This window comes from Anarhichas minor, unplaced genomic scaffold (genome assembly GCF_050575085.1).
Source record: "Anarhichas minor isolate MPS153535 unplaced genomic scaffold, ASM5057508v1 ptg000023l, whole genome shotgun sequence".
Classification (NCBI taxonomy): Eukaryota; Metazoa; Chordata; class Actinopteri; order Perciformes; family Anarhichadidae; genus Anarhichas; species Anarhichas minor.
The window spans coordinates 3,915,570-3,942,834 of NW_027466469.1; the positions used below are offsets into that span (position 1 = coordinate 3,915,570).

At 43.7% G+C, this 27,265-nt stretch overlaps 1 protein-coding gene and 1 long non-coding RNA gene across 3 annotated transcripts; one reads left to right on the top strand and one right to left on the bottom strand.

The window, feature by feature from the left end:
• Positions 1-5,542: 5,542 nt before the first annotated feature.
• On the bottom strand, positions 5,543-7,862 carry LOC142955387 (uncharacterized). Its single transcript, XR_012955846.1, has 3 exons — positions 6,944-7,862; positions 5,742-5,791; positions 5,543-5,646 (listed from the first exon to the last, which is right to left on the bottom strand). It is a non-coding gene; the product is annotated as an uncharacterized LOC142955387 (long non-coding RNA).
• On the top strand, positions 7,099-25,330 carry etnk2 (ethanolamine kinase 2). Of its 2 annotated transcripts, none has more exons than XM_076096886.1 (9): positions 7,099-7,498; positions 12,976-13,113; positions 13,211-13,332; positions 13,757-13,897; positions 16,362-16,504; positions 19,689-19,772; positions 19,854-20,014; positions 20,130-20,203; positions 20,904-25,330. In XM_076096886.1, the coding sequence occupies exons 1-9, from the start codon at positions 7,289-7,291 to the stop codon at positions 20,974-20,976; spliced, it is 1,146 nt and encodes a 381-aa protein (XP_075953001.1). In that variant the 5' UTR covers positions 7,099-7,288; the 3' UTR covers positions 20,977-25,330. The 2 variants fall into 2 exon arrangements, with proteins under 2 accessions (XP_075953001.1, XP_075953002.1); XM_076096887.1 differs by lacking the exon at positions 7,099-7,498 and adding an exon at positions 7,524-7,800.
• The last annotated feature ends 1,935 nt before the right edge of the window (positions 25,331-27,265 follow it).

A 27,265-nucleotide genomic window follows, 5' to 3' on the forward strand; every position in this document is an offset into this window, starting at 1 on the left:
TTTAATCACTTTTTTCAACACACTAATCTATGACTTTTTTTCGACATACTATACTAAAACCTTTTTTTACACTTTTTTAGATATATTAGTACTTTTTATGACTCTTTACGGCATACTATACTATGACTTCTGTAACATACTATACTATGACTTTTTTAACATACTTTGCTATGTGTTTTTCAATGACTTTTTTCGACATACCGAACAATGAATGTTTGTTCATGTTTTATTGGACCCCATTCTCCATTCTTTCGAACTCTCTTTATGCTCATGTTCCCTATAACTAAAGTATTCACTGCTTAAATCTCCAGTCTTTTTTCCATAGCTTGATTTTAAGTAACTCCATCAACACACAGATTTTTCTAATTCCCAGGTGGGCCACATCACAGTTGCACAAAACTCTTTATCATACACTCCCATCTCTCCTGCCATTTGTTCTCTTTTCCTGTGTCCTCTCCTTCTCCCACCATGTCTGCGGACACATTCATCCCATGAGTTGTGGCAAATAACACAGAGAAAGACTGAAAACTATTTCAAAAATGTCTATTAAACCTCAAAAAGGGGTATCTTTTGTCGTGGAGTGTCTATTTTAAACATTTTAAGAGGAGATACATTTTTAAATCTAGACTTTTTTAAACACTTTGTTACATATTCACTTGAAAGCGTATTTTGAAGACATATTTTGCTTTACTGCACCAACTTTATTGTTTTTGTACAAAGTTTCATAATCAATCTGATGGCCTGAACTGTGCCGACATACCATCCTCTGTTACCTTTGTTTTGAAAAGGTGTCTGTGTGAAATTTCCACCTATATGACATCTTTGTATTTAAAAGCCTCTAGACTCTAGTTATATAATAAATAATAATTTTGAAAATGCATAAAGCTGTCTACTGTCCATGGATGGAAATGTGTCTTGCAGACCAGAATCATGTCTTGAGTTAAAGACCATACGTTTTCAACTTTGCACATTATATTAATGTACTAACGATGTGGCTGGCAGATGAATCATCTGAGGTCACATGAGCCCAGAGAGAGAAACCTGAGATATTGTTCAGTCTTTGTTTTGGTTTCCAGCACTCATCTGAATACGGCTGAACCGCAGCACTCGCGGTGACTCATTGGGGGCTTTTCACCTTTGGAAAGGTGTGTGAGCATAGCGTTTATGTCTGTGCTACTTAAGGCCACTACCCAAAGACAAACAAATTGTCCTGAAGATACAAAAAAAAAAAGACAGATACTGTGTCGCCTGTGGCCTGTTTCACAGACATGTGGAGGCAGGCAGAGCTTCGTTCAGGTCCTCTGGCTGGTGTCTCGGAAACTATGTTCTTCCTTCCCGGCTGCCGGGAGGAAATGTGTGAACACCGTCAAGGTGTGCACAACAGCCACAGATATTAGCGTCATTAAATGCATGTAGCTACTGGAAGATAATAGCTACTCCTCAGGTGGTGCTCATCAAGCAGCAAATGTTGGGTATTTTTGATAGAAATCATGTACAGTTTTGGAAAATCAAATGACTATTTTTGAACGAATGTAAATAGATTTTAGCCGAAGATTTGTCAAGTTGCAGAATGTGAGACCCTCCCTCTGTCCTCACTGCTATTTCTTAGGAAATAAAGCTCTTGTTTCTCCATCAAGAAGCGTCCAGTAAGAGCACAGGGTTACATAAGTCACATAATAGGTGTTTTGATGAGGGTTAAAGCTCTCTTTATCTGTTCTTCCTATATATATATGTGTGTGTGTGTGTGTGTGGGGGGGGGGGGGGGGGAGGGGTAACAAGAAGTTAATGTGCAGCTCAGCATGAGTCCCCTCATTCCTGCTGTCATGCTTCCTCCCTCTGAGAGTTCAGTCTTCCAGCTGCCGCCTGCTCCGGGTAAAAGGACCTGATCTGAAAATGAAAGGATGGGAAGCTGTAAATAAAGAGGGGGGGTTAGGGACTGGAGCTGTGTGTGTGTGTGTGTGTGTGCCCAAGTGTGTCCTGTTGTTCACCCCCATGAGAGGAGGAGTGAGGCGGTATCAGTATTGATAGGAGTTGGGTTAAGGCTTTGTGTTGGCTGCCATATGCTCCTCTTGAGGGTCAACAAAAAGACAAATACAGCCACACACTCCCGCCACAGCCACACACACACACACACACACACACACACACACACACACACACACACACACACACACACACACACACACACACACACACACACACACACACACACACACACACACACACACACACACACACACAGCACCTCTTTGAAGTGGTGACACTGACCGATTTGCCTTGTCAGTTCACAGAGGGTTCGTCCCGGTTTAACCCCCTCAGGGATGTGAAGGTCTCTAAACGTGAGGTCACACACGTCGACCTATTCGCCAGCTTTTGGTTTGCGCTCTTACTTTCTTAATTGATCTGCGACCATTTCCTGTCAAAGCCTTTCGGGGCTGAGCCACATGTCAAGGACAGGATGATGGTTGCATAGTATCACATGTGGCTCCAATGTAAAGACAAAGCGCTACAGGTGGTGTACACCGTAAGTATCTGTCTGACTTGTTTACTCACTGGCAACGCATTCCATACAATACGGGACGATGTTCAAATGAAAGCAGATTCAAACTGTTGATTAAAAAAGCAAAATGTAGCAAATGTATCAGAAGTGACAGAAATAGTCAAATCGTGCAGAAAACACGTCAAAATGAAAATGAGTCACTGCGAACAAGAGGAGAGTTTAGTTTTGCTGTGCGTTTAACTTTCTATTTCCAGTTTTGGGGATTTTCACACTTTCAGAACAGTTGACGAAAGATAAAAGTACAAGAGAAAATAATAAAAAAGTACATATAGCCATTAGATAAATGAAGTGGGGGAACAACATACAATATTGTCCTCTGCAATGTAAGAAAAACAAACTTGAACCTGCAATTTACGGGCGGCAGAAACACGCAGATTATCATCTTCAACATCTAGCAGGTACAGAACGACATTAGCATTCATTTGTATGTCCACCTGACAAAGTAAAGTCCAATATTCACACTTCTTTTAGCTCTGTTTTTGGTCTCCACCAACTGAAATGCTCCACTAGTCTGAGCAGGTATAGTTTACTGTTTCTCACAGCTTTTTCCACTTCAAACAGCTGGCTGCTGCTGCCGCCGAAAACATCTCAAATGAGCGCAGAGATGGTGGAAAAAAGTAAGCTGCGGGCCGTAAAACCCGAACAATGAGTCAAAAGACGGTAACACGCTCGGTAGAGCTGAGGGGAAAACTGCAGAGTTGGTTGATAAGTTCATCACTATCAGCAACCCCTTTCACATACAAGTATGATCCATTGTTTAAGTAGCAGTATCTCAAAATGCAAAGTGGTACTTAAGTAGGCCTATGCGTGAGTAAATGTTCTTCCTTATTTTGAATCTCAGAGGCAGCTTTTTTTTCTAAGCTTATGGGGTTTACCAATTATGGGTTTGAAAGTTTAAGACAGAATACAACCAATGATGCTATACAGTGAAGATGTATAGCATCATTGAATTTAATCCGTCTGCCTGGTAGCAACTTTTTTATTTTTTTCCTGGAAAGAGGCAAATGGTAGGAAAATTTAAAAAATAGTACTTGTTGAATTGCTTTTTAGTTTAGTCTTGCTTCTTTACAATGTTTTGAACATCATGAAGGCCTAGCGACAGTATCAAGTGTAACCTTGATTTGACAACTGTCACTCTGGACAGTTGTCAAAGATGACAAGGAGAAAACAAAGGACATTACAGCAGACAAATAGTAAAAGGCTGACAAAGTCCATCAGTCCAGCACTAAAGCGTCCAGATGGTCAGACGTCCTTGAATGGCCTCCCATTCACCCACTTTGTAGTAGATCATAAACTGAGCACATTGTTCAGCCACATCTGCCAACCTTTAAAGACCAATCCACGTCCTCCTCGTGGGTTTCTGCAAATGTTATGTCGTCGTGTGTGAAAGTAAACACTCCATGGAAGTGACCCATAGAACGGTCCCTCTCCCCAAACACCCCCAAATCATTCTCCATCACGCCGTCTGTGATCGATGAGGAGTGTGTCAACAAGAAGCTTGATGTGAGAAATTAGGTTTTCGACAAGAAGCCGGCTTGGATTACTCTTTCAATGGAGATGTGATTTGTTATCTGTGTGTGTGTGTGTGTCACATTGTAAACAGCACTCCGCCGTGTGACAATGTCAACATTTCCTCATTCCTGAGATATCCAAGGATCACCGGTCCACCTTTGAGCTGTCCCACCTGTGTACAAGGTCGCGGCTAAGATGCATGCATGCGCATTCACATTCAGCCACCCTAACACACACACACACACACACAATTTGCCAACTGCATTCCTGAGAGCCAGTGAAGAGCACTGGATGAGGTTAAAGGGAGAGCAGATGAGGCGTGTGGCTACAGGTAGAGGCTCCGCGGCTCTAAACAGCTACAGTCACACAGTGTCTGGGTGTGACTGCACACACACCGACACATCCCACCGTGTCCTGTACAGCTGAAAGAGGCCGCTAGTCATTTGCAAACATGTGTAAAGCTTATGTTGCTCAGAATGTTGGCCGTGAATGAATGAAGCGTTCCTTGCCGTTTGCACATCCACAATACTCTTCAATAACCTCCGTCTCACACGTGCACACACACCGACACACACATGCAACGCATTTACACTTCCCTTTAATGCCTCTACATGTATTTCAAACCTCACTATCAACTATAGGAGGTGTGCTTTCAAACAGGAAGCTGTAGGAAGTAGTGCAGCAGACCAGAATGTTTTAGGAATGAGTAAGAAAATCTTTTTTTTTTTGTTCTGTAAGACGCTATGACCTGAGGTCAGCTGCTTGTTCCAATAGGTGCAGAGGAAGCACAGGTCTTCAGACTCCAGTTATTGTCTTAAAAAAACAAAACTAACTGGAAAAAGCAAAAAGAAATATTTTGTATATTTTCATGGTTTGATGTGGTGTAGTGTGCAGAAACACATCTAAATTCCATTAAGGACCATGCACTGACACAAGGCAGGCGAGGCATATTCATTTATTTATTTTGTTACGATCAGAATCTGAAACAGGGTTATTGTCAAGTGGGTTTTCACACAAGGAATGTGCCTTGGCATTTTGGTGCTTAAGGTCTCAAGTCATGAACATAAAATATAGAATAAAAAAAATGTGTAAAATATCTGTTTTAAACTGCAAAGAGCTGCATAGTGTTTAAAACGAGGAGGATGGAATGGGCAACATATTGACCAAGGACTGTGCAGATGTTCACAGTTTAAATATATACAAGTAAACTCAATGGGCTTTACATTAAAATACACACAGCAAGTAACACGGGGAGGAGAATCTAATGAATACAACCCAATTCAATTCCACTCAACCATGAAAATGTAATGACAAACTCAACAGACACAGTAACTAATCATAAGATAAAAACCAGCAGAGGTGAGAAATGAACAGAGGCCCAAAGCAGAGCCAAAGCAGGGACTTGAGCACTGGAGCAATGTGTTCAGCACTGCGTGAACGCGTGAGGAACTGAAATGAGAATGTTACGGGAACAAGTTTGAGCAGATTTAACGTGGCCGGACGTCCGTGGTTGTTCATCTCATTGTTTCACCAGCTGTTTTCGGGCTCTGGAGTGACAGAGTCATGACGTTTACCTGCACAGATCAAGAAGGAGTATTCAAGATTGTATGTACTAGACAAACGGCGGTGTCCTTCCCATCTTTCAGAATGTTTAAATCCAAACTCTTACTCATAGAAAAAGCAGATGACCGACAACCAAAGAGTTCAAAGAGGGGGCACCTGTGCGGAAACAAAAGGGGATCTTTAGTCTGAAGTGGATCTTTGTTACAGAAGAAACAGGAGACAGGGGGACCTGTCCCACTGAATGCACCACTTGGTGAAGACATTTGTATCACTATACTGCCACCGCCTGACTGAGAGTTGTTACTGCCCTGGTGGAGGATGGAGTTAGTCGCATGTCATGTTGCCTTCATTTCTTCTACACAGCGTCGGCTGTTTGTGTGCTCATTTGGGCCTTTAACCTGTCTACTTTATGCACAGTGGGCTCCCACCCAACACAGTTGGTGTTTTCTCTGCCAGTTTAAACTGATAAACTAATAATGCGTCTGTATCTTCATGCATGCTTTCTGGATTAGATGTCACAGTTAGAAAATAGGCTGACAGTGTCAGTATGATTTTGTGATAGTGTAGAAGGAGATCTTGTAGATTTCACTCATTGTATTTATCCAGCGGCTGTATTTTCTCACTCTGCTAACACAGATCCCCATGCATAAATTACCAAACAGTAGTTAGACTAAGCATTTGGACCAAATTCTCTCTGGACCATTTATCAAAATGACTTTTTTTATTGGTTGAATTCGAGCCCTATTGGCTGAGGTCCGGCTTCCTGCACACACTGTATTCTACATTATTACACATAAAGCACATTTATGGTACTTTAAGGGTACTTGATTGTCTATATAACTTTCTTATATATGTATTGTGTATGTTTCCTACCTACTCTCCTTTAGTTTTGATTTATTTTGTATTAGCTCTCCTTATGTTTTATTTCTTTTGCCCTTTTTTGTATCTTTGCCTGGTCTTGCCTGGTACTTTTTTCCATTAATAAATCATCTAATTTTATCTCTAGTACACTTTGACCTTGTATATCCTGGTCTGTTATCTACAATGGCATCATGGCATTATTATACTTATGTAGCAATTACTTTATCTCGAAATACACTTTTGACCTGAAGACAGCTGCTCATTCCAATAGGTACAGTATGAGCACTGGCCTTGTCCTCACATGAACATACCTCGAGACTGCAAGTAAAAAAATAAAAAATAAATAAACTAAAGTTGGCAAAGTCTGGTCTGCATGTGTCACCTAACTGTTATGATAGGTGACTTATTTTCGTTCCTCTTATAAATAAAGTAATTTAAATTTCAAACCTGCACTTTTTCTCTCCATGAGGCCAGCAGCATGTCGCGCTTCTTTGTATTCGGCTGATTTCGGGCTCCACTCGGACACACTCGGAGATAATGGGCGTGTCCGGCTGTGGTGCGTCTCAACCGGCGGTACAATCGGATGATCCCGGGCGGGCGGAGCCAAGTAGGAGGAAATGGTACAGTTGGCTGAAGAAAACCGGCGACGAGCATCAATACCCGGCAGTTTCACCGCACATCTTTGCCGCTTGTCTAACAGCCGTCGAGCAAGATACATCTCTCAAGCCGAGCTTCGTTCATTCACTGAAACACATCAGCATCTAGCGACTTCATAAACCAAGCAGCAGTTGCATGCCGCAATTTCGAGAAATATCTGTGAAGGGCTCGGAAATTAACGTTGTAGACACACGTAGGATGGAGACGCAGATACATGTGCCCGTCGGGTCGCCGGTAATTAGAAAAATTCCCATTTTCGTGGACGAACACAACGTGACGGAGGGGGCGATGAAGCTCATTAAAGAGCTGAGACCGGCGTGGGACACGAGCGACGTCAAGACCAAGGTAACGTTATCCGCTAAGCTAGCCGTGCAGAGCGTGCTAGGCTAGTTTAAGAACGACAGCTCCGCAGCATCACGGAGGCAGCCAGGAGGAGGGCCGTGGAGACAAACCCACCGGCTATGTTTCAATTATGTTAACTAACGACACACCGTCACCTGCACAACCTTCCTAGACCATACATGAAGCCGCCTCGTGTTTTAAATGCTGTTGCAGTATTTGTTAGCGAGATAATATGGAAACGTTAGCTGAGCTAGCGAGACGCTCTCTCACTGAAGAACTTTACGCTAGCAGACCGACGTCAGCAGGTAAGTTACCTGAGAGGACGGCGAGGACACGTTTCTGTCACAGACCGCTTTATACGTCCAAAGTGCACAATACGTGTCACCAAATGTAGCACGACGGCCAAGTCACGTTCGGCTTAGTGTCGGTGGCGAGCTGGTGACGTGATGCTTGGGTTTTGGTTGAGAGACACGATGGAGCAGACACACCTTAATGAGGCTGCTATACAGCTGGTTGGACTACTGACAGTCAGCCTTCTTTATTATGTCTCGCTGCTCTCTTGTCAGATGTTTTTAATCCAGTGTGGATGAATGTTAGTTCAGTATTAAATAGAAACAGTAACATATAGCTAGCAGTTGAGGTGGGGCTGGGCACTGTGTTGCAACCTAGTTTACTACTAATACCTAGTAGGGGTGTAACGGTACTTTAATACATGATGTAGCGTTCACAGTATTGTATGTTTGGGTTTTATTCTTCCTGAAAGGTGTGTTGACTACAGTTTGAAGCTTAACTTAAAGTTGAACCTATTTCAAGTTGTAATCTTCATGTATTTTCAGTGACGGAGATGTTCTAGATGAGGATACTCAAATTGCTTTGCCCAGGGGCCACTTTTGCAAAATGACAGGAGGCCAAGGGCCCCGTTAATGAACAGACATTAAACCTTAGCACTGGCAGTTCAAAACCCACACAAATTATATAATGTTGTAACATGCAAAAGCATCTCATTTCCACTTATAGAGGCCACTTTACATACTGTCAGTCTGTGTATATATAGATATTATATTGTTGTGTAGGAGCCATTAGTTATGTCTGTGTATTGTATCTGTTCATAGTGGGAGCCTACCTCAGGTTGACCAGTGTGGATTCATGTGGCAGGTCATATGTATATGGGGCACAGGTGCAACAGACAGCTGATGATGCATGGGTGACGGGGCGACACCAGAGAGACACCAGGAAGATAAGTCGGTTATCGTATCATCATCTGAAAACCTAATTACACGGGAACCTCACCCAAAAGTCAAAGAGCCTGGAATCTCTTTATTGAAGCGAGTAAGAAACAGGATCTTCTCCCACACCCAGCCGATGGTTTGGTTTCCAAACACTTTAAACAAATAAGGTTCTTTTTAACAGCAGTATTCCCTTTACACAGTAGCAGTTCTATCTCTTCACTATCTGTGCTCAGTGTGTGACTGTATGTGAAACGTTCCACTGCTGTGCAACAGGAATAAAATGTTTCAGCACATTTCAGCAAAAATGTCTGTCTTCATGACAGTCAGAGCATGTGAATGCAGCTCTACTGTTCATCAATATAATGCTGTAACTCAGAGGTAATGATGGTTACCCAGCGATCAAAGAATAAAGACACTTTACGCACAATTTAGGTGCATTTTCCCTTTAACTCACGAGATGCAGCATGTTTTATACTTAATGTGAATATAATTCATACTTTGTTGGCATGTTATTCTGAAAACCGGATGTTCATCTGAAGAAACCGGATGTTGTCTCATGTTAATCTTTCCGCTAACTTTCAAAGTCCTTCGCTCGCTCCCGATCTGTGCCGTTTGAATGCGTTTACCGTGAATTTCAGCATATAGGTGCACTAAAATGTAAGTGTCTGCTGAGTTGACCACGGAGATCTGAGTGTCTGCTGACTTTACTGCAGCGATGTCCAGTAGTCTCCATTCCTCCACCGCTGCCAGTGAGCAACGGACTTTCAAAATAAAAAAATGCGTTAATGCGCTATAAAATAATTCCATCCATCTATCCATTTTCCACCGCTTATCCGGGGTCGGGTAGCGGTGGCAGCAGACCAAGCAGGCTGACCCAGACCTCCCTCTCACCGGCAACATGTTCCAGCTCATTCTGGGGGATCCCGAGGCGTTCCCAGGCCAGCTGAGAGATGTAATCTCTCCAGCGTGTTCTGGGTCTTCCCCGGGGTCTCTTCCCAGTTGGACGTGCCTGGAAAACCTCCAGTGGGAGGCGTCCAGGAGGCATCCTAATTAGATGCGCATATATATATATATATATATATATATATATATATAGAAAACATGAGTAATTGTTGCAGATGTTCATCAAATTGCATTTAATATATTTTAACAAATAAAAAAAGTCGTACCTACACACTAGAGACTTTTGTATAGGCTTAAAAAAAATAGAAAAACAAAATAAACAAATATTTTGAAATTTGTAATGTAAATATAACAGATTCCTTAAAATGGGGGCTAAAAGATATTAACAGAAGTTTCTGCCCATCACTGAAATATTTTTCCTCTTTTCAAAGGAACATATGAACCCATGGTTGGCATTCTGCCATCAGTTTCCGTCTTTGAACATTATACTCTGTCAGTTTAATATTAAAGAGCGAGATCAGTTCATGTCCAGTGTTTGTAACTGTATAATAAAACCAGTACAGCACCGATAAAATGGCTGCACAATTTGCATATTTAAGTAATATCCATCGGCACTTACAGGATGTCAATAGACTCACTGCTCACCATATTCACAGTGTGTTTTGTGCTTTTATGGAGGACTGTTAATAATGAAAGAGAAGCAGTAACAGATTTATTTCTATAATAACATATTTGTAACTTCATGTAGGACGTGAGCTCAGGACCAGTCACTGCTTGTTTTAAAACCTTTTGAAAATAGACCCACGGATCTGAGGTCAGTTAACATCACCATCACGTATGGGCTGCTGGAGACCTATTGCAGAGATATGATCTCATGTTAACGTTTTACAAAAATCTCCTATCCAAATGAATGATTCCTGAGTGTATTTAGCAGAATGAATGAGATACTCGCGTGAAGAGTTTTGTCTTATATAATGCTTAATAGTGGAACATTAGTTGACTGATTCCTTTTTTTTTTTTCTTAGGCTATGAAGATATATTTTCTCCATCTGTGTGTTCATGTTAATGAAAACTGCTGCATGAGCGCTGTACAGTGTGGCAGCGATCAGCAAGCCAGTGTCTCTCTCTCACTCACTCACTCACTCACACACACACACACACACGCGCGCGCACTCACACACACACACACACACACGCACACAGCTTCCATTCACATGATGGGTACTATCCAGTGAAGTACTCGGTATCGGTATCACTTTAAGGTTGCTGCTACTGGCATCGTCATTTTTGAAACAATACCCAGCCCCAATATCAATGTCAGCACACAAAATCACACTAAATACATCAACGAATTAAAGGGAAGAAAATAACATTGAGTGTGCACGCACACACACACTTGGAATAGTCGATTATTCCATTATTGTATCCGTCGCTGGTATACATTTTGAGTTCCAGCCACTATGAAACCAACATCTCTCATCACCACAAAATATCACACATGAGCAACACTTCTGAACGTTTGTTCAACAACACACTCCCTGAAGCTTGTAAAATGATCAAGTGACTGGTGTGTCGTGGCCAGGTCAAAGTCTTTGGTGCGACGACACCATTTACTGCCATTAACCTCCGGTGTCACGGTTTGAACACAGTTGACACCGACCACGTGTTCACAGCCCGCTGGCCGATCTCTCCGGATCCGACACACACACACACACACACACACACACACACACACACACACACACACACCCCTCTGCAGCAGAGCTTGTGGTGTTCACCTCTACGGGCCGGACCAGCAGCGCTTTTCTCCAGGTCTCTACAGACCTCCATACGGAGTTTAGCAGCTGCACAACTGGCAACATATTTGCTAACGAGGTCGCGGCAGGAAAATGAGTGAGGAGATTGTGAGATTAATGTTGGTTGAGTTTTGGCAGGATGTTTTGATGGGAGCGGGAAGCACTACGAGTGTTGGAGAGCAGCAGGGCAGCGCTGTTGACAGAAACACCTGATTAGCCCCCCCCGCCACCTGGGCAGGAAGACTTTTTCACTGTGAATGCAACACTCTCCACACAGAGGACAAGAAAACAGCAGAGCGTGCCAACGGCAACAGAGCAACAGTGTCCTCTTTCAGCTTTCTCACGCTGAAGGCCGAATGATTCACCTCCGCCTCAGAGGCCTTGCAGTCGGACCGCGTGCTCGCTGATGGGAAGTAGGAAAAACAAAGCGTCAGGCGGCGTATGGCTGAATGTTTACCTCTGTCTGGGTCCAAGCTTATCGCTGTCTGTCGACGTATTGATCGCCGGCCTTAGCGGCGCATTGTGTGGCGGGGAGAAGGGATCATGTCAAGCGGTGGCAAAGGGCGCGTACGCTCGGGTGTGTGCGGTCATAACAGGGATGCCTGCGCACCCATCTTTGAGGTCAGCCACGTGTGGAATGCCAGATATGTGCGAGTGAGCGGCTGGAGGGGGCAGCGTGTATGTTGTTATTGTGCTCGCTGCAGTGGGATGGACCGGCCCCGCTGGTTTCCATTGGAGTGATGTTGTTGCTCGGATACTTAATGGCCTAGCTTTAGACACAGAGGGCTTTTTTTTGCTTGCTTTTCATTTTCGAAAGAGGCGTCGGATTTAACTTGTTGACCCGCTGGCGCTACACCCGACACCACCCTGCAGACGAGTCGAGCGGTTCTGTCTGCGGTCGGCGGGGGGGAAGGTGTGATTGGACGTCCGCACCCGACCCCATCCTCTACGCCCCGCCGTGCTGCGTTCAGGACGCTCGTCAAAGTCCTGTGCTTAACTTGCTGGATTTATGACGCCTGCAAACTGTAGGATCTCGTCCTAGCATGCGTTTTGAGGGTCTGCATTGCTGTTATGAACAGTTAACATGTAAAGCAAAAATATATTTACTGTTTTTGAGTGTAGTGTTGTTGGGCAACAAATCCCTGGAGATGCATGCTGGAAATATGCCTGTAATAAGCCAATACAGTACATTAATGTATTGTAAGCGTCATATCATTAGGACATTGATAGGACATCAATATATAGTTTATACTTCATATATAATATTAGTTTTTAAATGATTGAATGTGTCAAATAAAAGCTAATCAAAAACTGCTTGGCATTGTCGGTTATCTGCAGTCTGAAGGCACACGTGACCGTGGTTCAGTTAAGAATGCTGCTGCGTGATAACGTTTCCCTCATCAGAGCTGCATGGAGTCAGCGCCGTCGGTCCTGAGCTGAAGACAACCGATGGCTTCAGAGAACTAATTCAAGATGTTTTTCGGGAGCCGCAGTGGTGCTGTGCAGTCAGAGGTCGGGGGTATTCTTCTCACGTCTATTCTTCCTCCTCCAGCTCTTCACCGACGGAACCACCAACAAGCTCGTGGGCTGCTACGTGGAGGACAGTCCAGAGGACGTGGTCCTGGTCCGGGTATACGGGCACAAGACCGAGCTGATTGTGGACCGAGACAACGAGCTCAAGAGCTTTCAGGTGGCGTGAAGGATCACCCTCTCCTGTGAATGAACAATGCCTCGGGATAGTTTCTCCCATCTAAATCTTGTTCTTTTATTTCCTGTGTCTCCTCTAGGTGCTACATGCTAACGGTTGTGCCCCTCGCCTCTACTGCACCTTTCAGAACGGCATCTGCTACGAGTTCATGCAGGGGGACGCTCTCGGGACGCAGGACGTCAGGGATCCTTCCTTGCTCAGGTAGAGCCGCGGGACCGCTCTGCATTTAGACTGTAGAATAGTGTTATTGTGCTCAGAATCCTCCGAGGTTTTCTACATTCCACATAGAAACACAAACTACGACACAGGCAAGAGGCAAACGCATGCGAGTCTCATGCAAACATTGCAAAAACAAACATAGGTCTGGAAGCAGAGGAGTTGCTCTCGTCACTCTATTACTACAGAAATTATCGTAATGTGCTCAAAGCGATCAATACTACCACTTAATGTGGTCACACACATTGTCCTGGGTGTTGGCTTTTAAACACTCTAATGTGTGTTACACGATGTACTCGGTTGACTCTTTCCAGAAGCTTCTTTATAGCTTTAGACTAATACAGGATAGTCAGCAATGTTAAAATGTAGCCACGCTGATAACCGTGTGTATCTGTCCGTCTCCTCTCAGACTGATATCCGGGGAGATGGCTCGTATCCACGCCATCCACGCACACAACGGCTGCATCGCCAAACCCAACCTCTGGATCAAGATGCGGAAATACTTCTCCCTCGTGGCCACCGAGTTCACCGACCAGGCGTCCAACGTTAGGTGAGATCCGGCTCCTCGGTAGTTCTTGGTAGGCGCTCACTTACACATACACACTGTGATAATGATGCAAAATGGCTCCTGAATTTGCCTGTAACATGAGTCAGTAGATGTCCTCTGAGAGGAGTCAGTGAAGTAGTTTTATCCAACAGTTTTGCACCAGGTTGTAACAAGTAACTCGGTTTAATTTACTAGTTGCCTGAGGTAGTCGATCTAACTCGTGGTGTCATAATTCATCTCTAATATCTGTCTGTGTTGCTGTGAAAACATCTCCTTCAAACAGCTCGATTTATTCAAGTTTCTCACTAGAACTACATTTTTCAAGATCACGTGTGAACGCGTCATAACGTTAAAGTTTACCTTCGCTGAACGCACCATAATGTAACTGACTGCCACCGTCCTGTCAAGTTAAACAAGGATTGGTTGTTTACAATGTAACACTATCAGAGATCGGCGACTAGAAAAGTGCTGATGTCCTGATCGTCAGTAAAAGTTAATTTCACACTGTGATGGTTAATGTTAAACTTTGTAACTAGGGGGATCCGTTCCACTACTAATGACTACTGAACACACGGCCACCAGACCGGCCAACATTGTATCACTTCTTCATGTCCGGTACCGCAACCTTGAGTATCTGCTGATATCCATCCGATTGCGTCTCTTTGACTAAGCTGTTGATGATACATTTTGTATTGATGCACTTTGCTTAACCTAGTCATCTAAAATACATATATTGTTGTTCTCCTCCCCTAAAGGTAGAAATACAGAGAAAGGAATTTAAATTCCAGTGTAAAATACTGGATATAACTCGACATCAAAGTAGCCTTCACTTTAATGACTGTTGTGGACCGATAGTTTGGGCTTATGGATCTCATCAGATTTGACTTTTTTTCTCCTATAAGAACGAGCAGAAGAACCCGTTATGGTTCTAATTAGCACCTTTTATTTCTAGGAGTGTCGTATCATCGGCTGCATTGTGAACTGAGCCGGTTAAACCTCCATTCTCATTTCCATATTTATTTTATCTCATGTCAGAAGTCATTCCCATAATTCATAAGTCATAAACCCAGGTCAATGACGATACTACCTAAACCGTTTCTGTAGTTATGGCCACATATAAAATATGATGGCTGATGTGATTTATGAATCACACTGCTTCTGACCTAATAGACTTTAAATGGAGCAGGTCGACATGGCCGAAACCTTCTATTCCAATATAGGTTGTTTCATATATCGATAACAATATGTAACATGGTAAAGCCTATTGTTGGATGCTCTGTCTGAATTAAATACGTGATTTTATTATAGAAAATGATTTAGAATGTTCTTGCTATTATCAGTTCAGACAACTTAATCGTGTATCGCGATATCTCGGTACATGATTTCATCACGACATGATTCCATTGAAGGTAGATGGATTATCATATTGAATTATCACCCAGGCCTAACTGTTAATAACTCCTAGAACGTATCCACTCCTACAGCGTAAGGCTGGTGCATTTAGTAGAATATTGTATAGAACTTTGATCTGTGGGAAAGAAGAAGGGAATTCAGGCTGAAGACGGCTCCTTTTTTTGGTCTCGGCACCGGACCCCTCGGAGGTGGAGCGCTTCATAACCTGGCCAGCTGCCCGGTCACAGCTGATATCTCTGTTCTGATGGCTGTTAGATTAAGTCCAGCATGTGGCTTATGTAACTGTAACAATAATAGCCGACTGGATTAGGGAGTCTGAGGCATGCAGCGGGCCAGCAGATGTTTGCTCAGCTCAGTGTATCGGGTCACTGTGCTCTCCTCCTTGGTTACGCAGACAGCCGGCGTGTCCCGGTCCCGGGCGGCCGACACTTGTTGCATTTTTCGATGAACCTGTCAGGCTGATTGTGGATTAAGCCCCATAAGCCCATTACAGTTAGCACAGGGGTCTCTGCTCGGCTGAGACGCTGACTAGGCTACTTAACCCTTTCTCCACTAGCCCATGAGGCCACTTTCATCACATGACCACAGGTGAGCGTCGTATATTCCTAAAGATAATAAACCACAAATCGTATGTTTAGAGTCTGAGACACAGCAGTGTTGCCATAGCGACTCCGCAGCACCACGAGTGTCCACAGAGAGCTTGTTCCTCTGTACCCGAGCCAGCGGAGCCCCACGGAGCCCGTGTGCTGTTTGTGTGTGTTGGTCTCAGTTGTTTTCTCTTCGCACGTGTCCCTGCTTTGTGGTGACGATCCCAAACACAAGGAGAAGCTGTGTGTCATGGTCTGGACCAACTAGTGTCGGTGGCAAAACCACAGACACGTCACACAAGCTGCCTCGGCTGGTAGCCATGCTCGTTTGGCCCACGTTGTGTTCGCTGACACTCGTGTTTGCATATTTTTCACAACAGTCCGAGAAGAGAAAACTGTGGAAGAGTGTGTGTGTGTGTTTGTGTGAAAACGCTGACTTCTATCCCCGTCTCTGCATCCCTGTCCAGGATCCAGCAGGAGGTTCCCAGCAAGGCGGTGCTGGAGCAGGAGATGGTGTGGATGAAGGAGCACCTCTCCACTCTGGGCTCCCCCGTGGTGCTCTGCCACAACGACCTGCTCTGCAAGAACATCATCCACAACGAAAAAGAGGGTAGGCTGCAGGGACGAGGGGATCCCCTGAAGACTCTGTACTTCATCGGGGCGTGGTTTTGCAGGACGTAGCGTTGCACGCTTCGGCCCGTTTATCAGAACGCAGAACTAAAATGTGAACTGGTTTGTTGAAAATGAGAAGTTGGACTGAGTGGTAAAGCATGGGCTAGTTTTATTTCTAAAGCCTGGAAATGTAGGCAAACTAGCTGATCAATCCATGCATACAGTATGAGATCAGGTATAGGAGGTATTTTCCTGTAATGTGTGTATTTGGTGTCGGACAGATTTTCATGTAAATCAATACTCCTGAAAGGTTGATATCAGAATATACAGTAGACTTTTGTTCTTGGGCATCATTTAGTTCTAAATGTCAATATGTTTTAGCACTGTTTAGTTGAGCATGTTTTCCAGTATGATGGTTGATGTGAGTCATAGGTTAGGTCAGACATGTCAAACTCAAGGCCCGCCACGTCATTTTATGTGGCCCGCGAATCCGCCAGCTTCTTCTTTTTTTTCTTTACTTTTTGAAAAAAAAGACTTGACTAAAAATATCCCCATGGTCGAAATTACGAGATAGAAAGTCGAAATTATGAGATAGCATGTTGTCTGTGTGCCGACATTAAAACTATCACAACAGGTGGACAGGAGAGGGAACAGCCCGTAAAGCGGTTTTCCAACAAGTGATTGAGTTGAAAAAGATCGACAAATAATCCCAAAATGTCCACGAAGAGAAAAATTGATGCAGAGGGAAGAAGATGTAATTTAAGATGGGAAAGCGAATACATGTTTGTGCTTCAGGGAGAAAAACGAGTCTGTCTTCTGTGTTATGATGCGTGTCGGTGATGAAGGATACAATTCACGTCGACATTTTGACACCAAACACGGAGCTAAATTTAGCCTCCAAGAAAAACATAAAATTGTCCAAGAATTAAAAGGCAGACTGCAATCACAGCAGAATATATTTACAGAAGCTACAGCCCAGTGCTGCTAAAGGTATGTGAGCAGGTGAGCTCCGACCAGATACAGACTTTTACAAATGTCAGTTTGTGAAGAAACACCATCGCAGACCGAGTTCAGGAACTAGCAGCAATCTAACAACACAGCTAGCTAAGAGACGAGCAGGTACTCGTCTTCTTCATTAGCTGTTGATGAAAGCACAGACAACACGGATACATCATACATTAGTGCTGGGCGGTATGACCAAAAATGTGTATCACGGTATTTTGTAAGATTCTGGCGGTTTCACGGTATATCACGGTATTTCTTTTTTCGCGTTAACGCATTAATTAATTAACTCCGAAAACTAAGACAAGAACTGAACAGCTGTTTGTGTGGCGTGTCTTCCGTCACTTCCTGTTTCCTTCACCTACATTCCCCTGGGTCCTAAGTCCCTCCATGTACAGCTTCTTATCACCCTCTATGTACCAACGTACATTTCTAACAAATACCACACATATTACACGGTAATCAGCGTTGCATTTGTGTCTGACCAAAATACCCAAAAAAGCATCCGAGGACCGTAATCACATACACTCTTCGTATTCCAACACATGTTTTCGGCTGAGGTGATGGAGTAAATTGCTAGTGTTGCCACCAGAGGCAATAACAGCGGCTCGACAAACTTTACAATATATCGTCTTTTGATCTACGTCAGATTGTTTTTTAAACCAAAAAACCTCCAAACAGCAGACACTGCTCCTCTTTTGGGCACAAATTGCATTGGTGCATCTCTGGTCTCTCTCTGTTCCTCCTGCATCGCTCTTTTCTGTTCTTTAATGTAGCGACGGAGCTTCTTCTAGCTGTTAGCAGACTGTTGTGCTAGCGAGCGAGCTGTACCCAGCATGCCATTCGGCGGTGTAATCTTATAAATGTACAATTATTAGTGTTACAAATTGTTTGTGTCACAAACTGTTGTGTCGTGGTGTTTTGCCCTGTTAAAGAGTGTTAGTTGTGGGTTATTAATTGTTGTGTTATAACCATGATTAGGGGTCCCTCTCAATACACACAAGACAACTAGCTCCGACCGCAGCGGCCTAAGCTGCAAACAATATATTTTGCTGCCAGTTGAAGAGCGACAGCAGTTGTTTCGGCTATGCACCGGTATGACGGTGTGTGAAAAATGAATATCATACGGGAAATTAAAACCGCCCAGAACTATCATACATCATCTATCAGTGTTCATAAGAGGCTGAAGGCAGACTGGACCGATGTAGCTGCCGTGCACGGGACGACGGCGGGGACATTAGTGATGCAGAGAGGTGAAAAAAATAGCTTTGAACAAAGTTAATGTAATAACTTGTGTTTGATGATATTTCTTTGTTATTTTCTTTAAAAGTTTGATCTTTGATAGAGTAATGTGGGTTTCTTAACCCTAAATTAAAATGATTTATGTTATAATAACAGAAATGTGCTAAAATATAATTTTACATTTATATAACTGCATGTACAATATTTTTACACTTGAATAAACAATAATCAAATGCAGACACAGTTATTTAACAATATGTTAGGGAGTCGTTACAGTTATACAGTCTTACATTTACAACCGGCCTTTGGGGGAAACCATGATGCTGATGTGGCCCAGAGTGAAGATGAGTTTAGACCCCTGGGTTAGGTCGTGTAAAAGTCTAGTGGCGGTTGCAGCATAAAAGTGTGTCTCCGTGATCTTAAAAAATGAAAAAAGTCATCTCTGTTTGAAGTTACAGTCAGAGGCATGAGGTCTCCAGTAGGTTCCATCTCGGGGGTTAAATCAAAGATTAGGTTCACAAACAACTTTTTAGGTTACGGTTTCACCAGCTGATCCAAAAAGTGACTTAGCGAGCTGACGAGAAAGCGCACCGGGTACAGAACACGCAGGACGTAAGGCCCCGCCCCCACAGTCCAATAGGAAGAAGGTTACTTCCAAACAGACTGCCTCCTACTTCCCAAACCACATATGTGTTGAGGATGTGGAGCAATTGCTGATCGCAAATTTCTTCTGGGATTTTGTTCTTTAAATTTTTTTATTTTTTTTTACTGTTAGCTATTTTATATTATTATTTCATCATGGCGTCCCGCAGGACGTTAACCAGCGACAACACTGAACCTTTTACCTGAATGTCGTCCCACGCCACAGCCCGATTGTTAGTGAGCAGCCCCCCCCATTAACGTGGTTACATTGTCAGCGTCCTCTTGTCGTCTCTCAGGTCACGTTCGCTTCATCGACTACGAGTACTCCAGCTACAACTACCAGGCCTTCGACATCGGCAACCACTTCAATGAATTTGCAGGTTTGTTGAGACCTCGGTGTGATTTTTACCGTTGTAATCCACACAGCGTGGTTTATCATGCGTGTCCTTGTGCTTGGTCAGGAATGGCGGAGCTGGACTACGGGCTGTACCCCAGTCGGGAGATGCAGATGGAGTGGCTCAGAGTCTACCTGCAGGCCTACAAACAGTTCACCAAGAAAACGGGGGACGTCAGCCCTCGAGAGCTGGAGACGCTCTACGTGCAGGTCAACAAGTTCGCTCTGGTGAGGAGGAACGTGTGTCAACACACACACACACACACACACACACAGCATCTCATACACGCTCTCCAGTGTCTCACATTACTTCACCTGATCTCTGATTCATGTCTCTCTCAAGGCTTCTCATTTCTTCTGGGGCTTCTGGGCGCTCATCCAGGCCAAATACTCCTCCATTGACTTTGACTTCCTAGGGTAAGTCGCCATGTGACCGTGTGTGTGTAATCCCCCCCCCCCCCCCACACTAGGATATTACGTGATAGGTCAGCCTGTGTTTGAAAGGAATCTGTCCGTGTGGGCTAAACGAAGCATTATGAAAGCAAAGGCAAAGTCTCTCATTTCCTTTGTGAGCCTCCATACCTCTTAACACTTCCTGTCCACAACCTGGTACCACACCCAGCAGCTAGTATGCCTCCCCTAGTGGTTCACAGAGCGGTGGTAGACCTAGAGAAGGCAGCGCGAGGGTGAATATCGCTCTCACTTGGCGTGTTAGACTGTCAAAAATGATTTTCAATGGTTGAACATTCAGAACAGCCTTAACAGTGATGTTGGTCATACATTACACGTTGATTTGATTATTCTTATTCAAATGAATGCAGCCAGTTTGTTTGTTTTTTTCAAAACTTCTATTGAGGTTTTCAAATGTCCCGTGATTTCACTTCAGTTTAGCGGCTAGAGGGGCCTCAGTGGGTCCTCCCAAGTGTTGAATATCAAGGGACAAATAAATCAACTTTATCTATAGGAAGAACGCGTTCTGTATCAACATGCGTCAGTTAAACATTTGACATTTTGAGAAACTGTCATTCTAGTTTTCATTCCCTCACACACAAAGTGAGGAGAATTTAAAGCTTGGGTTCCTCCTGTGCCGTCATCGCTCTGCTCTTCTGTCCCACAGGTACGCCGTGCTGCGTTTCAACCGCTACTTCGAGACCAAACCAGCGGCCATGGCCCTGCAGATCCCAGAATGAGAGGAGGCAGACAGGAGGCAGGAGGGAGGGTGTAGCAGGTTGTGTTTTTTTAACGCTGGGAACTCTTCTCCACGTGGGCGGGCTGCTGACGGACCGCTGCCCGGCCTACCCCGGCATCCTGTTTTTTTTTTGTTTTCTGCCACGAGCAGCGGCCGCTCCTTCATCGCTCCAACTCAGCTCCTCGTCTGTCCCAGGCTCTAGCTCGAGACCGATAAAACTTCCATGGGTTCCGTGTGTGAAAGTGTGCCCCTGCGTGTGTTTGTGTGTCTTAATGTACTCCGATGATTCCCCGGCGTCTTGCATTCCCTCTTCGGTGCAGCTGAACAAGGCGTTGGTGACCCAATACTCTGGCGCCCCAAAATGTTCCACAACGTCGGTAATGAAGGTGAAATGGGGGACAAGACGTCTAAAGAGGAGTTTGATGGCGACATCGACGGATAGCTTGTTCTGCATTGTGTCTGCGGCTCAGTGGCCTCGTTAGGGTTAGAAACATTCCACCTGAGATTCCTCCCATTGCTGCATGTGGTGTGTGTGATGACAGCGTTCCTCCTTTTTCTTTTTTCTCCTTCTTTGATGCTAAGTGCTCGTAGCTGCAGTTCTTCTGCATCTCCCAGAAATCACCTGTGCATCAAACACTGGGGGGGGGGGTGGTACTCTGTCGCCTTTCCTCTTGATATATATATATATACATACTATATCTTTTCTTGTCTTTGTTGAGCTTCTGTCACTTCCTCATGTAGTTACTCCAAGCTGCTGCTGCTGCTGGTAGACACGTGACACACGCTTGTGTGTGTGTGCTAGCGGACTTCTCCCCAGACGAGGAGCAGCAGGAGGGAAAGCTTTCCAAGGACTGTTGTGTTATAGCAATCGGTGCTAGAGATGTAGCTAAACGTGCATTTATTTATTGGTGTGAAGACGGATTGTTTAACATCTCAGGTGAAACATCTCTCCGGTTTGTGGTTGCTGTAGTGAGCGTTGCTTCGTGTTGAATTGGGCAGTGACACGAAGCAGGAGAGGAGGTAGACGCTGGGTAAAGAAGAGAGGACCTGTGTTAACGTCACGCTGAACTCTGTGTGTGTGTTTTCCACCTACTTGACTTTTATGGTTACAGCGAAGCGCTCCGTTTAACTTTCCATTTGGACGTTCCAGACCTCTTGGAAAATCACCACCTCAGTCACCCCCTCCCCCCCTCATGCCTCTCCTCCCATCACAGTTTAGTTTGTATCTGTTAGAGTGAGGCAGTAGCATGTTAAACACCAGAGGCTGCTCTCAGGCCTCACACTGTAATCCATTCACATCCCAGATGTATCGGACACACATTGTGATCCGTAATCGGACGTTGCGTAAGACATTGTTGGGGTCAGATCGAGTATGGCTTTCAAAGGGAGGCAGGAAGTGGTTATGAGTCGACCTTGTTGCTGTCATGATATCAACTTTCACTCTGATGGAAAAGCATCTGACGCACCAGAAGTGTGGTCATTTCAAAAAAACAAAACACCAACGTGACCTCAGCTCGATGCAGACGGTCCGTGCTGTGATGCTGTAATACGTGGTTAACGTGGTTAATGTGGTTAAACAGCCACAGTTGGCTTCAGGCAACAAAACTACTCGGTTAGGGTTGGAAAAAAACTTGAGTGCTAGGGATGCAACGCCATGTGACTCGGTGACGTAGCGTCACATGATGTCATTGGTCAAAAAAAATAACTCCACCTTTGGTTTCACAAGAACGCCCCCCCACACACTCTTAAATATTCAGTTTACAATGATTTATCTAAGCTGCTAATCAACACATTGGACAGGCTTGATGGCATTTTCTCAGTTTTTGCTTGAAATATTATTATGTAGTTTTTTTTTTTTTATCATATAATCATTTCCGGCTAAAAGCTTCTCCAGAGCCACAGGAGACGTCCAGCTGTTTCCACAGGCGGCGCAGTAGCAGCCATTGCCTGTAGATGTAGAATGTTCCTCACTCATTGTGGACACTCAGATGTAACGATACCTCTCCTTTTTATTCAGCTGGCCTTCTGCCTTCTTTAATCTGCAGATACATCATATCTTCCTCTGAAGCTGTTCGTCCATGCTGGCCTCCAGTAAAAGGGGGCGTGTCCTCTCCGTCACCCACACACACACACACACACACACACACACACTGCGGGATATCCGTCCCCTCAGACACCCAGCAGGGGGAGACACTGAGCCCTGACCTTTGTCCCCCCCCTGCAGGTCTCATATAACAGACGGGCTCAATAATTTACAGAGTGAGCAGAAGATGGTTTATAACTGATGGCTTAGAGTCAGAGCAGAAAGTGTTTTCAACAGGGTTAGAGAGTCACTTAGAGAAAGGGGCTCTCGTGTGATGACAAAAAGCTACTGGTCTCAAATCAGTGCATCAGTGGTGCACTTTAACTGTAGGATAATCAAGAGGCCCTCGTGTTAGTCGAGTAATCTGCTTAGATTTTCAGACAAAAGCCAAATTAGTGAACTTGCTGCACAATCCTCGTAGGAATTCAGCCTGGATAGAAAATATAAAAAGGCAGTTTGCACTCGATGAATGTCTCCATCCACTTAATGGATGACACCGACCCTGAGTGGAACTCAAGCGGTTGACACAGTTTGGTTTTTTACGAGAGACGGGTCGTGTTGATCTAGTTTTCCCTCTGAAAGTGAACACTGGAGCAGTCGGTGATGAGCTAAATGTGGGGTCGACCTGAAATCACATTCCACACAGACTGGAGGTTGTCCCTAAAAATTTTGCCCTCTTTTAGAAGTGGGCTGATATTTTAGCAGCTGCTTGGCCCGTTGGTCACCCTAACCCACTGTGTTGTGTTTCTATTGCATCAAAAAGTTTGGTACCAAAATCATGTTTACTCCGGTGTGTATTCTCACACACTGCATTGTAAAACTACTGAAGTGACCTTATCTTTGCACTGAAGAACACATGGACACTAGTAACCATACAGTATGTTAAAGGCACAGTCCATCAAAACCCAAAACACTCTGAGTGAGCGTCTTCAAAGAGTCGCTTAACTCCAGGCTTCAAAGCACTGTTTCTAACCGCCTTCTTTACCTGAAAATGTCAAGTCTATGTAAACATAGCTAACAGTGATGTCACAGTGTACCTAGTACACAACTACATCACTGCAGCCAAACATTAAACCAGTACGAAATGTTCAGTAGGCGTTAAGTTACTCTACACAAGCTGGCACTGGACAACAACTCAGTTGAAGTGATTGATTTAACAGAACGATTTCAACTCGAGGTTCTCTTGCTAGCTTTTTCGGGAGCTTTCAATTGCATCACATGGGCTGTATTTTGAAAGTGCATGCTATGCTAGCAGTGTGCACTGATGTGGCTGAGATGTAGCATTCAGTATGCAAACAAGCAGAATATACAGTAGGCCAAAAATACCCAGATGTACTGATTTGGAACAGAACTTCTCAGTGTGCATCAGACCAATCCGCGACTACGGTATCCCACAATGCAAAGCGCTGGAACGGCACAGTCTATTGTCCCAACAACAAGAAGTTGCCATGGAGATAGGTGTGTTGACATGTTAGAAAACGTTTAAGTTAAAAATGATATGACTTGACGTTGCATGTTTTTGCCTCAGCCACATACTGTATACTACAAGTTGTTATTTCTTATTCAGGATGACGTTGTTGACAATGTCCTCATGACATCACACAGTGGGTCAGGTGAAAATGAGCCAATCGAGAAGTTGGTGTTGGCATCCAGTGAAGTCATTGACGGCGTGTTTAAAGACCAACGAATGCATTAAGGTTCCATGTGTTCATGTGTGTTTTTTTGGCGACCTCACGTATCCCAGACGTCTGAATCTGTTCCACGCAGGCCGTCAAAGACTTCCCCCTCTCTACGTCGGGCCTTACGTGGAGCTTTGGAGCCGTTTAACAGGGTTTATTTATTGAGTGCATCTGTTGCATTTCGCACCTTTTTTTTCTTTTTGCTCTTTTCTAATCATACCAAAATGGTAAAGCTTCAGAGGGTTTGCACTGCGGTTCATTTGAGATTAACTATTTTTATGTGTGCGTGTACTAACTTGATTTTAAGAGACACTACAGATAACCGTTTTCTTTTGTTTTTTTCCTCCTTTGTATGCTAATATGTACTTTTTTGTAAAGTGCTTGGAGCGCTGTCTGAAGGGACTCAGCGGTCCGCTCGCACCATGTGACTTTGTAAATGTGCTCATCCGACTGCTAGAGGAGAGAGGATGTAAATACTGTGAAAAAGCTTACTGTACAGTGATCCTTCACACCTGTGGGAGTGGCGAGAAGAATTATTTAACAGTTGTTAGTAAATATTTCCATTAAAATGTATAGAATAATAAATGAATAAATACAAATTGTCTGTGTGCTTTTGATTGGTCTGCTCTCAAACTGTTCTGGGAACCCATTCAAAAAAATAAGTCTCCCTTTGACCTCCTGTTTGCGTCTCCGTGCCAGCTGACCTGGTGCCTCGGCCTTAACAGGAGGAAAGGAAGGAGGAAACTTGTGCTGGGGGACGTCCTGCCAAAACACACAAGGAGGCCAAAACAGTACAGTATGGCGCTGACTCCTAACATCCCCGACATTGAGCTTTTCACCTCTCTGACTTCATCTGTATTATTCTACTCCCTCTCTCACACCATCACTTTATTATTTTAATACTTTGTTTATAACTGGAGTTGGCTGCCAATCAAGAAATAAAACAAGCGATTCATTTTTGAAGTGGATGAAATAAAAAATATTCATCCAATAGGTCGGATATAAGTAGGAGCGGCGTAGGAAGCGTTGGAAATTGTGAGTGGGACAATCGAATAGGGAGTTTTTTTATTTATAATTTTTAAATTAATGTCTCCTGTATAGTGGTGCCTTCAACGGGTGGTTTGATACTCCGTCTGGCTTTGGAGTGCTGCAGGAATGAGTCTCATAACCCAGAAATGTGTTCGCATTTTTGCACTTCCGGTCTCAAAGTCGATAACGTTTATGTGAAGAGATTTTTACCATTTTGTCCTACGACATAAAGCACGTCGGTAAGCTTTAAGTGTCTTAAACAGGCTAAAGGAGATCACCATTACCCTGAACTATTTAACTATAGCTTAGTTACGTGGTGGTGACGTGAGGTCTCGTGATCGTGGTGTAGTTCCTTTATAGCCTGATGTTGGCTTTTTAGTTCTGCCGATTGCATTCATAAGCAAAAAAATCAATAGTGGTGTTCATTCTTGAAGATTGTCTTGCGTAACGAATCGTGTCAGTATCCTATACTGTGTAAGCCACAGCTCATTTCCTGCATTGATCCAAAATTCAATTGAGAAATCCCATCGTCCTTTTGAGGGAACCAGTGTGATGCTAACTCACAGCACCATAGACTTGCGTGAGAAAAATGATACATGTTGGGTACAAATGGGTACATTTTGTAATTCCATCCAGAGGAAGTAGTTGGCCCCAGCTCGCATATTTGAAGACATTAAAAAGCTAAAAGTACAGAATGATACATGATGCTGTGAGCCAGTTATCTTGGAGCCTTTGTTGACTTATTGACGAAAGGCATCAATTCAACAACCGTTGACCACCTTTCATGGAAAGCAATAGTTCATACTAATCACTTCATAGTTGAAGATTTTAATAAAAGAAAAAATAGCTCACAATGTGATCCAGTAAAAGTAGAAAATAGATTTTTTTAATTGTAAATGTTTATTTGGATCTTGGCTCAACAGCATTCAGTGGCTTTATTTCAGCTACTTAAATAGTTTAAAAATGAAATCAATGTATAAAGTGTGCCAGCAGATACGCGAGTTTAGCCGTAGCCGTAATTAGTGGTATTAGTTACAGGTGTGCTTGGCAAGTTAACACTTTTTCAAATGTTGCATATTGATTTACTAAGACTTTTCCAATGTGATTAATCAGTTTACACAAGATGCTAATTTAGCTACTGAGACTTGGGGAAAATACAACATGGACGGGTGCGTTGGGCTGATATAATGCGTTTAATTCAGGGATGAGCTGAATCACTGTACCAACTGAACCAAAGGCTTGTGAGGAGAGACTTGTCCCGGTTTCAAACACACTCGAACATACTTTTAAATAAAGTGAAAAATTCATACCACACACAATTAGCACAACCAATTTATTGTCTTTCAAGAAAAAAAACAGAAGAACAACACAAAACTCTGAAAACATAGAGAAACGTACACATTTAAATTACACAGGCTCTTATAAACAAAATAAAGTCTCTTTCTATATTTACATCAGCAGGGGCAACGACAGGTGACTCCTCAGCATGTCTCCGCTAA

Coding starts and splice junctions, on each gene's coding strand:
- etnk2 (XM_076096886.1), top strand. CDS start 7,289: ATGCCGCAATTTCGAGAAATATCTGTGAAGGGCTCGGAAATTAACGTT. Junction 13,333..13,756: donor AGGGATCCTTCCTTGCTCAG/GTAGAGCCGCGG, acceptor GTCTCCTCTCAG/ACTGATATCCGGGGAGATGG. Junction 20,015..20,129: donor AGGTCAACAAGTTCGCTCTG/GTGAGGAGGAAC, acceptor GTCTCTCTCAAG/GCTTCTCATTTCTTCTGGGG.